The 13866-nt window shown below is 37.6% G+C and overlaps 1 protein-coding gene across 3 annotated transcripts in view; it reads left to right on the top strand.

The window, feature by feature from the left end:
- Positions 1-13866, top strand: part of col14a1a (collagen, type XIV, alpha 1a) — a 67088-nt gene that overhangs the window by 27358 nt on the left and 25864 nt on the right. For all 3 annotated transcript variants that reach the window (XM_077721104.1, XM_077721105.1, XM_077721103.1), the window contains exons 19-27: positions 1047-1189; positions 3066-3198; positions 4987-5109; positions 5312-5461; positions 7387-7503; positions 8328-8474; positions 9375-9449; positions 10490-10629; positions 12083-12206. In XM_077721104.1, the coding sequence (XP_077577230.1) occupies positions 1047-1189; positions 3066-3198; positions 4987-5109; positions 5312-5461; positions 7387-7503; positions 8328-8474; positions 9375-9449; positions 10490-10629; positions 12083-12206 (1152 nt within the window). The remainder of the gene's footprint in view (positions 1-1046; positions 1190-3065; positions 3199-4986; positions 5110-5311; positions 5462-7386; positions 7504-8327; positions 8475-9374; positions 9450-10489; positions 10630-12082; positions 12207-13866) is intronic.

Below are 13866 nucleotides of genomic sequence, written 5' to 3' on the forward strand. Positions count from 1 at the left end.
AAGAGTGAAGATGTACTTTGTGATACATACCGAAACATTACAATTGGACACAAACTATACTATTATAAATTATGCACAGATTCACTCAAGATTCATTTGTCAATTTATTTAGATACCATTCGACTCATTTAGCAAACATACAGTGCTTTTATATTGCATGAAACTGCACTTTTCTATTAGTAATCAAGGTGAAATAACCTGATTTTTATGCACATATTGGCAATCATTGGTACCTTCCATACACAATGCTATTTTATCCCGAAAAAAATACCTGAAGCTGAGATGTGTTCATATCAAAAGAAATTGTTTCTGTAAAGCTTCATAAAGAGAAAAAGTCCACAATCACACAATTCTTCCTTTTATTGATCACTAATGCAAAGCATAGGTGAGTTTTAACTAGTGTTTTTAAGCATTTCTAGGCCTTCCATCGTTTAAAGATTCACTTGTTTCCCGCCACTTTAGTCTTCCTGAAATCTAATGAGATCAAGCAAGACACGTTTTAAGAAAGTTAAAGCCTTAGCGGTTTGCTTTTCTATGACCAAACCAAATTGGCAATGAACAGGGTTATGATTGTACGTATTACCATATTTTACCAAAATTCTCCTCTGCAACTGTGGTTCAAACTGATTATTTTGGTGTCTGTCTTTGGCGTTGTTTTTGTCCTGCAGCTGATTGAGTTTAAGTAATTTCCCTAGTCAAATCTTTAAAAATTCCAAACCTAATATAACATTGCTAAAGGCTTTCCTTGGGATTTAAAAGACGGAACAATCCCAATTTCATGGTTTATATTTAATAGTTGCTTGACACAAGCAATTTAACGCATTTGAGCAAGTCACGTATACAAACGCTTGAGTTTTATGCCTCAAAAGGTGCGATGAAGACCAGTGGGATAAAAGTCTCCATTTGCTAAAGTCTTTCTCTAAACTTGACATTTTAAATCGGTCCATCCCACAGTCCACAGAAGCACACTTAAACCCGCTGCTGGCTTTCATTGACATTTTGATGAATGAATCTCATCCTTGAATAATACCTCATGTCTTGCTCAGCCCCCCGCCAAGCCGTGAGAAACCTTCATCTGACTCATGAGACCACGCAGAGCCTGAAGGCTTCATGGGAATTGAACAACCCCCGCGTGGAGACTTACAAGCTGTCCTATGCCAGACTCGGGGACAATCACAACGAGGAGACAGTGAGTTTGTTAAGCTTATCAAGTAGAACTTTACAATGTGGGAAATTCAAGGGGTGCTGTTGCCTTTTCAACAATTTTGCCAACTTCTTTTCCATCAAACCTCCATGTGAATTGTAAATCAAAGTCTGTCAATTTAAAGTGGAGTTGCACTAAAACCTACAAAAGTTCCACCTTCCCTAATATGATTACTACATTATATCTTTTACCACACATTAAACATTCTTCTATGTTATACATTGATGTTAGAAAACAGACAGCAACACTGTTTTTCCTCAGAATTGGTACTGGTTAGTTCTGGTGATAATTTACTTCCATTAGAAAACCTATTACACGTTTAGTGCCGGTCCACTTGGCCTTTCCAACCGTTGATATACAACAAGCGACTACCTTACCTCCCCTCCATCTGTTCTCCAATCTGATGTCGCCCGGCTCTTCTCTTTTTTTTTCTTCCCCGCTGTGGGATCAGATCTGCACAAGATGGAGAGCCCTGACCGAGCTAGAGGACATTCCATTATCTTTTGTGCAGCTATTTACCTCAGAAATGGGTCACTGTGAAGAGACAAATAAAAGAAACTAGCTGGTATGAGGAAACAATCGCTAAAAAAGTGGGAAAGAGCTTAGGCCTAACCGCTGCCTCACACGTAATTGTTGTTGGCTCTCTTTGGTAAAGAGAAACTCAGGACAAGCGTAATGGCTGTGCAGTGCCTCACATTGGTTTTAGGGTGATGGTGTGGGATCAATTCCCACTCGATTATCCATTGCGCATTGAGTTGTTGTTGTCGTCGCACGGCTGATATATGGCTTTGTTTCCCTCTCAACTTAAGTCAGCTGGGACAAACACCAGCCCTTGTTGTGACTCTCAACTGAATGTCCAGCAGAAAATTGATGAATGGGTTGGCAAGTGTGCAAAAGTAGTGGCAGGTTTTTACAAGGACATGGGCTAATAGTTATATATTGCACTCAGATGTTATTACAGAGGATATTTTTCCCGGTTATTTCTACAATTTTTTTAGACATGTATTTAAGAGCTGAAGTGCCTTTTTGCAACACAGATTAATATATGAATGAGCTTGCAAAATCCAAGGGTGCCTTTTGCACCCACAACTGAGCCAGAATCGACCCCAAGCTGCCCGCACGGAAGACAGGCAATTGAACTACTACACCGTCAGGTGGCTAATCTTTCTTGCTTTTTCGGAAATTGCACAACGTGACACAAACTTTCTTTAACTCACGCAGAACTTGAAAAGTTTTTGTTTTGAATGACCTGTCATATATAATTTCAAAAAGTCATCATCATTTAGTATCCTTCTGGGTTTATATCATCCTTTTGACAAGATCTCAATTTTCAGGTTACTTTGTACAATATACTAAATTGCTACTTGGGTTATTCATTTATCATTCATTCCCCCTTTGGAAAATGTTTATCCTCATGAGGTTCATGGGTTTGTTGGAGCAAATCTCAGGACATAAAAACAAACATACTTAAAAGAGAATGTCGGAAGGCATATCTAAACCCACACTTGTCGGATGTATTAACCAGTGTGCCTATTTATTTGGTGGGAACAAGCACATTTAAATGCTGAAAGAGAACCAACCTCAACTCCAATAACTGACTTTAATTGCTCCTTCTCACTCTTGGCCTCATCTGATTTTATTGACTGTGCTGAAGTGAGCAGAATTACTGAACAGTTGGGCTTTAAATCCCTTAAGTTACGCATGCTATGCTTCTATCTGCCACTAAATACACTTGGTGCCACCCCATTCATCTCATTTCTCCAGTTTGTGGATTGTATCTCACTTTCACTGTCGTAGTTGTAACGTAAACTTTGACTGCCACATTTCACGATGGTGTTTTTGTGTGTGTGTGTGTGTTTAGGTGTTAGTTCCTGGTACTCAGAAAAGTGTGTTTCTGGAGTCCTTACTTCCTGGCACGCAGTACAAAGTAACCATCACACCTGTGTACAATGGTGGGAGTGACGGCATCAGTGTGTCAGCAGAAGGAACTACATGTGAGTACACAATCAATGAAATGCAGACAAAAAAGCTGTTGAAAATAAATTCTAACATCTCGTGAAAATGTAGATCAGTGAAATGAAGTAAAATTTCAGTGAAGCAAATGACAAACACTGATGCCTCATTAATGGTTTTAATGAGCCCCATTCATAATTACAGCAGTCCCTTTCATTAAAGAGGCTCTACTCACTTTCTTATTGATTACCTCAACCATTCCCGTGAGGAATACTGATTGCCTCCTCGTTAAAAAACGGAGCAAAAATGTTGGATGAGATGTGTCTTTTTCATATGAGGCATCCATAGCTGGCTTTATTGCAAATGAAAACCCATGTGCGCAGTTATAAATCAAACCTCAGAGAGCCATGTATGAACAGCAGGACATGATCATCTATTTTGTGCCCAGATAAAACTGTCATTGCACATAAATTATTCAGGAAATAAACATATTAAGCCAACTGTAGAATGTCAATGGAACATTTTTTTGCGACTGAATTTTAAAGCATGGATGCAGTGTATCATCAATCCATAGCAACAATCCAGCTGTGCATTGTTTTCATATTGTTAGTTCAAAAATATATAAATGATTGTATGAAGACATTGACTCAGAGTTAGAATCTCACTATAGTTTTGATTAAAGAGACACAATAGTCCTAAAATGTGCCCAGTATACCACATACTGTTCAGTGTTCTATTTTTTTATTTAATACATGGATTTTTTGCCATTATTGTTGTTTTTCAAAGCATGTAACAATAGTATATACTCTGAGCAAACATTTTCACCAAATAGTAACAGTACCCTAAATTTCCAATTGTTTGATAAGCTAATTAAAATTTCATCAGTTTTTAATGGTCTGCCTCTGCACAGTCAAAACTGTTGACATTGATGGAAAGGATTCCGATAGAGGGTCTATAACTCACTGGACAACAGCAGTTGAGACTTGTTGTCTTTATCGTGCATTGAATTGAAATACAAAATTGAAAGTGAGTTAGAAGAGAAAGTAAATCCCAAAGAACGGGTGGAGATTTTCGATTTTACCATAAAAGTTCAAACCAGAGGCAGAATCACCATAACACGATACATGTGAGTGAGAGAGAAAAAGTGTGTGCACCTGACACAGAAGTCTCTGGGGCTCCATGAACATTGGATCTCAGGGAGCTACTGACTGAATAATGAATGATGAATAGCTAACATTGATGACTTTCAACTCTACAAGCAAGCAGAGCGATTGAAACCTTAAAAACCTATCATCTAAAAATAATAAATGCAGGAATATTTATTGCTTCACCTTTGGCACGGCCAAGGCTAAAAGCCTTTTTGTTTCAGTTCCAATATGTTATTACCAATCTTCATTGGCAACTCGCCATTTATAACTTGGTCAATTTAGTCTTCAGTAAGAGGTTTTGATCAAATCAGCAGAATGGGTTTCTTCCCGGTTGGTCCACTCATCTGTCTTCATACTAGACTCAGAGCAATTTCATACACAACATGTTTCAACCAGTTTTCCGCAATTATTTTGTTTTATTTTTCAAAGGAAAGGGGTACGTGTTTCAGCAAAGTGAAGTCCAATCTATCAAATTCAGTAAAGCACCCTCTGAGGGGATTGCAGACCATTAAAGTGCATTCCCAATTAGTTCAACAAAATGATAATGTGGCTCTGCAAGTTTAATTTTCATTTTGTTTCACCCATGTCAATGTGAAACTAAGAAATTGCATATTTTGGTGTTCTGTATTAATGATATGCATGAAATTATTTTGAATTCTAATATTTACTTGTGTTTCCCAGTGCCTCTATTATCTCCTGAAAATCTTCGGTCATCAGAGGAGTGGTATAACCGCATCAGGGTCTCCTGGGATCCCCCACAGTCCGCCGCTCTTGGTTACCGGATCCTTTACCAGCCGGTCCATGGTAGATATGCTGACTAAGAGAAAAATAATTCCAAAAAATACCCTAAACTGTCATTAACAATGGGTTCAATTATCTGTTTCAACATGAAGCTTGCTGTATATACAAATTAGCACCATTGAAATTTTTGTGAATGAAAACAGCAGCAGAAGACTTTCGATTATTCTAAGTATGTGTTTGTGTGTGCAATTGTTTGTCCCTTCAGTACCAGGGAGCATTTTGGAGATGACCGTGGGTGAAGACGTAAACTCAGTTCTTCTCCCAAATTTGCAAAGTGGCATAGAGTACAACGTGCAAGTGACTGCATCCTACCCATCAGGACAAAGTGAACCATCTCTAGTGAACGCTAAGACTTGTGAGTGTGCACCCAGTTTTATTTAAACACTTCATGCTGGTTCATATTCACATTTTTAAAAAATGCCCTTGGTAGTATTGAAAACAACTATGTGAGTTACATAAAATTGAAATGGAATATGTCATGCAGTCGGTTTGATGGAGCAAAAGGTTAATGATGACAGTGTGGTTAAAATGAGATCTTAAATTGAATTCCTAAGCTAGAATGGGACATTGCTGTCAGGTTAAGTCTTCTTTTCAGATTTGTGCTAAGGACAATGCGATTGAGTAAGGACGGAAAGGATGCAATACCAGCAAAGGGATAATTCCAAAAGGCATATGAAATGTTCAGGGTTTTTTTGAGACTCCAGAACACGGCGCAACAGTAAAATATTGATATTGCCCAGTCACACGAAGAGAACAATATCTTGATATATGGATTTTGTTTTAGTGGTTGTACAAGGCAAATGAAATTAACTTTAGTAAAATGGAGAACTATAGGCTCAATATGCATCTCTTAAACTCAACATTTTTTCAGATATTTATAGCCTAAAAGAACAAAAAAAAACAGGATGTCAGTGGTCAGATTTTTAAAAAATCATATTCATATAAGTCACAATTAAGTATTAGTGGCAGACCAAGGCCAAACTATGAAAAAAGTGCATTTTACAGTCCAGAAAATACAGTAGTCAATTGTAGAACTTTCCTGACACACATAGTATATCCCACATTGCAAGAAGTTGAAATTGATATCTGGAATACTAATTACACTTGCAAGTTGCCATGATTTAAAGTTGCTGCTGTCCTTGATTCATTGTTGGATCCTTCTAATGGTAGCAAACATGCATGGTTGCACCAATAACTCACAGAGGAGCAAATAAGTGGAAGGATACTTGTTGTCGCCTCATGTACTGCTGAAAATCTTTCCTCATAATTATATTGTATGTGTTTTGCATTCCAATGTTTCATCGTACCGTACAAAGTGGTTTCACACAAATGCATACAAGGTACTTACAACATGTACTCGATATCTGTTTATGCTGAGCAGAAGCGACTAATAGGTCGTCCACTACAATGCACTACAAATGGCCTTAATTCTTCACAAGTTTTATTTAACCATGTTCTAGATTTCAGTTTGCCAGCCTATTCAAAAATGCCTTTATATTCACAAACTGTTCCCCAGTACGCTAGAGGCTTTTGTTTAGATTTTATTTTACTTAATTGACCTCTAAGGGGAAGTTCTTGTTCAACTCAGAGAACTTATAAAGAGTATGCTAAAAACTGTAAAACTTTATCAATGGCAATGCACTTTTTAAAAAAAATCTATAGTTCATAGAGCCCACTAACATGGCATCTGTGTTTGGAATATATGACATAAGTTTCAATTGTGTGTCTGTTTACGGTTGCAGCGTAATACTGAAAGGATTTGTGCTTTTTATGTATCTATACAGTATTCATGATTCATTTTTTTATTTTTAAATTGAAAAGGAGCATCTGGCATATGCTTACTGCACTAAATATCAATTAGGTGGCATTGGAACCGAGTTTATTTCCTACAGTCAGCAAATGTTGTTAACAAGGGGGGAAGTTGTGAAAGGAATCAAAGTGAGGCTGGAAGTGGCTCCTTGGAGATTTGCATGCTTCCAGGGCTATTTAAGTTGTTTACCATGCCTGTCTTATAATTCTATAAGTAGCATATAGTAATCATTACATTTACAACCATGTTTCTACAATGCTGCACTTATACACCAACAAAACATACACAATACTTGAAATTGATCAGTTATGAGGTTTATAAAGTTTCTTTCCCCTTTAAAAGATTTATCTAATTAGTTTACAACATGGCAACACAATGTACATGACATATCAATGAGTCTCAACATCAATTATTAAACAAACCATTCTCTCTTATATTATCTGTTATGTTTTCTACTCCCCACTGTGCAGTGTTCCTGGGTATCTCTGACTTGGCAGTCTACCAGGTGCGCCACAACAGCATATGTGTGCAATGGCAACCACATCTGCACGCGACCCATTACAGAGTCTCCATCCAGTCGACACTCAGTAAGTACAATACATTGAAGGCATGAGTTCTGATTCAATTATTTATGTGCAATGTACGAACCCCACTCTTTTTTATGGCTTTAACATAGCAATAATTGTTCAACAGATGTTCAATTACAAATTTGTATTCAATGTTTTTTTGATTTGCTATGATTTGATTACATCCATGTGAAGTCTAACAGTTGCTAAAGCACATGAAGTTTATTTGTACTTTTTTTCCTTCCGCAAATTTACATACACTAATATAAAAGGCAAAAAATTTAACTTTAAGGTGTGTTCACTGTGTGTTGCAGTACCACATAATATTCGGTACTATGAATAAGAGAAGCTGTACCAGTTATGTATGGTCTTTCCAAAGTATTTTTTAAAAGTGCAGGTAGATGAGAAAACAAATCAATACTGTTGTATTTCCATTTATTTACTTGTTTTGTTTTGTCACCTTTCACAAAAGTTGTGTTTGTCCAAAGGTCACATGGAACTGCAAGCTATTTGAGTATTGCAATCGAATATAACTGCATCAAAATATGTAGTTTAAAGGGTATTCACTACTAATTGAGTTTTGTGTGTTTGTATACTGGTGAGTTCATAGAATTGTACGGCTTGAACTAACACAAACATGAAATGATTGCATTTTATATAACCCAGTATGTTTCAATGGGTGAGTCTGTATAAAATAGTCAGCGTTTCAATATTTTCACCTAAGCGGCTTACGCTCTGAGAGCTTTTGCTTTCATTTTTCAAATTTCTTAAAGTGAGATTCAGCAGGAATGAAGGGATTCCTTCTGCCTTCACCCTCATGTTTCTGTTTTCATGTTTTATTGCAGACAGTCAGCGACAAGAAGTGAGCCTAGAAAGCGCAACTTCCCGACAGTGCTTCTTTGACCTTTTTCCAAGCAGCCAATACGAGATCAGCATTTACACGCAAATGCAAGAAATGGAAGGACCTCCTGTCTCCATCACTGACATGACATGTATGTTGACCTGAGGACAATTATAGTTAAATAGAAATTATACTGAAAGTTTTATAGTTTGGAGTCATTTTCTGTAGGGTATTCTCTATGGTAAATATTTAGTAAAAAGACTTCCTTCATCGCTATATGTATAAACACCAAGAAGGGGTCAGTGTATTACCAAGGCTTCTTCATTTTCTTTTTTTTTCTCACTTTTCCTCTCACTAAATTACATTTTCATCTTTCAATACCACCAGTCCCTTTTTGAATCAGTTTCACAGAGCTGCCTTTGTGCAACCGTCACTTTGACCTTCATCTTTTTTTTTAAGATACATTGAGGACTCTGGTCACTTTTGCAGTTCATTGGTCAGGTGATGGGCTCAGTTGAATCATACCACTCTTGAGACCTGGAGGGCTCGGTTCACTGTCAGTGTTTTAACTGGATGGCGCTCAGATACTTGCACCCAAAAACACACACATTTTCCACTACCCTTTTTTTTATATATACCTACCAAGACTGCTTTGGATGAGCCTTAGTTACAACTTAACAAACTATATTTGTTTTGGCAAGTCTGCTTTTCTTCACAGAAAGTCATTTTGCTGTAATTCAGAACAAGCTCAACTTTATAAAAAATATAATATTCTGTTATAATCAAAAGTGGTTATACAATTAAGTATTAACTTACTAGGATGCGCGGTAGGAAAGTTGAATGAATAATAGATGGAGACGTACAAAAAGACAACAACAAAATTGCTCTCACAGTTGTTGATTGTCACTACAAATACGCCCCATAAACAGGGTGTTCTAATACTCAGCTATTGGTGTCAGAAAGTGGATTAAAAACATTAACGTTGACAGGTTGAATCTGTTGAATATCAGCAAGGATGTGTTATGTAATAATTCTGTGCTTGTGTCTCCAGTGCCTGTGCCCACACAGCCTCCCACTGAACCCCCTGCCACAGAGCCCACTCCCACCATCCCACCAGCCAAAGAAGGTGAGCAAAGAGTTGAACACAAGCATTCTAAACTCTGCTTACTCAAAATCGGATGTCCACTTTTAACATTAACAGGATAAGCAACAACTTGTTTAAAAATACATACAACCTTGAGTTAAATTATTTTTTCTTTGTTCAAATACCCTTTTTTTTACAGTCAGCAGTCAAATCTGTATTAAAAAGAACATGCATTTATTCTATTTTTTTAAAAAGACTTAAAGTAATTAAAAGTAAACTAAATGTATTTTATGTCACTCATTGAAGGGAAGCATCACAGGCGGGAAAATGTTTTTTTTTCTATTAAATTATTTTATATCAGTTTCAAATAATGGAGACAAGCAATTGAAAGGTGAGAAAGAAAGGGAGTCATTTTTGTTCACTATACACGCGTCACCCCCACACCGAGTGTTGTTCCTGTCTGATAAGCTCAGTTGACAGTCTGACCCGTAACACAAAAATTTCCACAGACATTATCCGACACGCCTGCTGAGTCCTTTGTTGTAATCCAAGTTTCCATTTCTGACCTTTGGCACATTCCTATGTTCAGACAAAAATAGCATTTATACTAGAAAATACAGACAGCCAAACATACCTTAGTAAATGTAGTCAGTGATTGGAATTGTAATGATTGGGACTCAGTCAAGGAGATTTTTTTTTCTTTTCTAAGAAACATTAGCCATTACATGTAAGGAAAATAAAATTAATGAAAACAATGTGAGAAATTTGAAGAAAAAAAATGCATGAGGGAAATGTGATAGTATCTCAGTTATAGTATTTAAAGATCAGTGGTTGTTTACTTCTGTATTTGACCATGTTTTGTGCAATGATTGAACAATGTCTGCACATAAGTGGGTTTGTGAACGCTGGACTTTCCTGGTGTGAATATGCCCACTATACTATACCTTGTTTTTCACTAGAAAGCTCTCTTTATATACAGTATTAAAATTTACCGCAACTTGTAAGTATAATGTCCACATCTCCTGAAATGGTTGTCCATATCCTGTATGTACATAGTATGTGCTTTATATCTGTCTTTCAAGTATGTAAGGAAGCCAAAGCGGACTTAGCCTTCCTGGTTGATGGCTCCTGGTCCATTGGAGATGACAACTTCTTGAAGATCACTAATTTCTTGTATAGCGCCGTTGGATCACTGGATCAAATTGGGATCGATGGCACCCAGGTGAGCTATGCTGTTGTTTATCCTTTACATCTGTCCATTCTATTTTTACCTCATGCATTGGACACAGTACAGGGAACATTTTTGTTTGGGGGTGGGGGTGTAGAATTTGTAATCTAATTACTCGGCTGCCCCAATTAAGAAATGGAGCGAGCACCACAGTTTGTCGACATGAGCCATACTTTGAAAGCCCATTTGGTCCTTAGATATTTCTTAGGTTTTTTTTTTCAGACAACTACTCACATGCCACTAAATCCTTCCACTGATTCAGACAAAGACATTTTTTTGATAGTAAGGGTGGGGGTCCCTGCCCGTGTTAACAAACAAGTTGTACAATCTTATTGAAGTACATTCTCAGTTTTCTGTTGCAAAATTAGCATAGAAATGGTCTAACACGATATTGAGATAATGAGCAAAGTTTCCAATGAGCAAACATTGCACCAAAAAGAGTCTCTCTGTGTTTTTTTTCTAAACAGCATTTAAGCATCGCAGTTTATTTTCCGCTACTTTGTTTTGTCCCTGAGAAGTCTACTTTCTGGCAACTTCATTCCGAATGCATTACTCTTAAAAACAAATATCAAGTGGTACCAGCACCAGCGCCTCAAGGCAATAGGACTACTGGAAAACACAATTATCTTGAGCCTTAGCATAAAATCCACCAGGAGGAATACTTAGAATCAGTTGCCAGATTGAATGCTACAATCTCTTCAGCCTCACAGCGTTTTTCTTATATATCAGGTTCATCAATAACGCCAAGTTGTAGTAGACACTCCACCCTCCACAATGTCACCAGTGCTCAGTTGCTTCATTTGTCACTCTGGAGAGGTGCTTGCGAAACGCTTTTCTTTCATTTGTGCAGTACAGTATGTGCTGTTAAGCACTTTGTTCCCATCACCAAGCCCTGCAACACCAGGGTGGTGGGCAACCAACAGCGAAACAAAGTCTATAATGCCAGAAAGTCTGTCTAAACTGAAAATTGTCTGTTGTTGGTTGCCATGAGCCAACAACTTCACTATTAGCAGTTGGGAGCTATCATTGGGTAAGGGACTTTTGAATCTGGAAATTACTCCAATTTTACTAAGTATAATATTTCAATAAATGTTCAAAATACTTTTCTGTGTAAAGACCACAACTTTAGTTCAGGAAAACATACGATCCCCTCATTATAATTGTAAAATGAGGCTCATAACCTGCTTAAAAAAAGCTTCTTGTATGTCAATTTCCAATGTACTGCACAAATTTACCTTGTTGTGTCATTGAATGAGGGTGCAAGTTTCAATACATAAAGCTATTTAGATTTTTTTAAAAGATTTAAAATTTTATTGCATTTGCCAAAGAAAGCAACTGGAACTCAAAATGTTGATCACATTTGAATGTTTACATTTAAAATGACACAATTGTGATTTTGTGGTGTGTTCTAAGGACACTTTTAATATCAGCAATTTTCTTTTATCAGGTGGCCATTTGTCAGTTCAGTGACGATGCTCGGACCGAGGTCCAGTTGAGTTCCCATGGCGACAAAGAAGCGCTGCTTGAAGCAATTCAGAGGATCAAATACAAAGGAGGCAACACAAAGACAGGTCAGTTAGTCTTTTAGGAGTCTAATGTGAAATTTAGCGAGACAAAAGCCACTTGGGTTTAGCACAACAGTTTGCAATAACGACAAAAGGTCCACGAGCAGCCGTTCTGAACTTTTGAGTGGGTCCCGCCTGATGCCCGGCTGCAGATGGAGTTTCCCCAAATGTAATATTAGCTGAGATCATTGTTTCTAAGGGCAAGAAGCAACTGTCGCTCTCAACTTTTAAGATCACAACTTTGCTCGGATGAGATGGAAATGACCGCCCATCTCACCAGAACATCTGTTCCTGTAATATACTAATCAAAACACCAGATGATCATTAATTAGCCATTTTAACAGATTGTGTTTTCAAATGGTAAACAAGTTCAAAGTTCAATGAAAAATGTATCCCTCCTGTTCCAGTATAATATATTAAATTTCACAGTTAATATCTAGAAACATGTGTAGGAATTAGAATTTGCCTCCAATTGGCCTCATTTTGCAGCATATTTGTGAAGGCGCTCACATCCCATACCCAAGAGACAGACTCTGAGGGTGTGAATTCTTAACAAGTAGTGTGGTTTCTGAATCTGTTGTAATATTCATGTGAGTGTCCAGCTGTGCTGGTGAGCACAAGGTGAATGTCGGGAACGTTGAGGAGTTAATGAGGCTTTACAAGGAATGTCGCTTGTTGAGCCCATTTAAATTCTGAGTTTGGATCAATGACTGTTCAGAGCAACTCTGTCCTTGTGCATTTCTGACAGCTTCTCATCATTTTTTACATCATTCATTACTTTGCTTTTTATCTCCACCTGATCCCCTCCACACCCTATTCTTTCCTCTTGTAACGTTTCGGCATTACCGTTGCACTCAAATACAGCCCTGTTAAACCATGCATATACCCTAATCACACAAGAGTTTTAGGGGGCTTCACAAATCAGCAGTTCGAAATGATCACTGACCTCGGGTCTAATTTCAAAAGGAAAAATGCCTCTCATGTCATTGGGTGTCCTTTAGGGAGAGAAAATTATGTAAATTGTTGATTTTTGCAGAAAACACTAATTTGTGAGTGGACTTGTCAAAGCTGAAACGGATTGCATTGGCGGATATTGCAAGTTTAGAGTATCAGCGCTCGATTTCTTTCTCTCCTTAAAATGCAAACACCTAATGTTTTGTCTTCTCTTTCAAACTCTTCTCATGAAGTCAGTTATGAGCCCTCACTGTGCTTCCGCCTTCCAAATCTTCTATTGAAAATTCAACTTTGTCCCTCTTTGACCTTTTTCCTCTGGCAACGACATCCGACATGGGGGGTCATTGATGCCAACAAGAAACCCCACAGCTTCAACTCTTTCTATTGTTGTGATATTATGCCATTGTTGTTTCATTGCTGTCACAATAGATGGCAGGCTTTATCCCACTGTGTATGGTGAAGGTCAGTGTTTTTTTGAACACCAATACAGCATTGACAGTTATTTGTGTTCATTACTCAACCTTGTTTGGCTAAAAAAACAAGGCACCTGGGGAAGTTTCACTTCAACATCATAAACAGTTTAATAACTGCACCTTGTTACCTTTTGGGAATGTTGTATTAGGTGCCCTTCGTCTTTAATATTCTTACCAGAGTTTCAGTGTGAGCGAGAGAGGCACACACCAGGAGGGAGAATTTCAATATTGTTTCCCTA

The sequence above is a fragment of the Stigmatopora nigra genome, chromosome 7, assembly GCF_051989575.1.
Source record: "Stigmatopora nigra isolate UIUO_SnigA chromosome 7, RoL_Snig_1.1, whole genome shotgun sequence".
Taxonomy (NCBI): Eukaryota; Metazoa; Chordata; class Actinopteri; order Syngnathiformes; family Syngnathidae; genus Stigmatopora; species Stigmatopora nigra.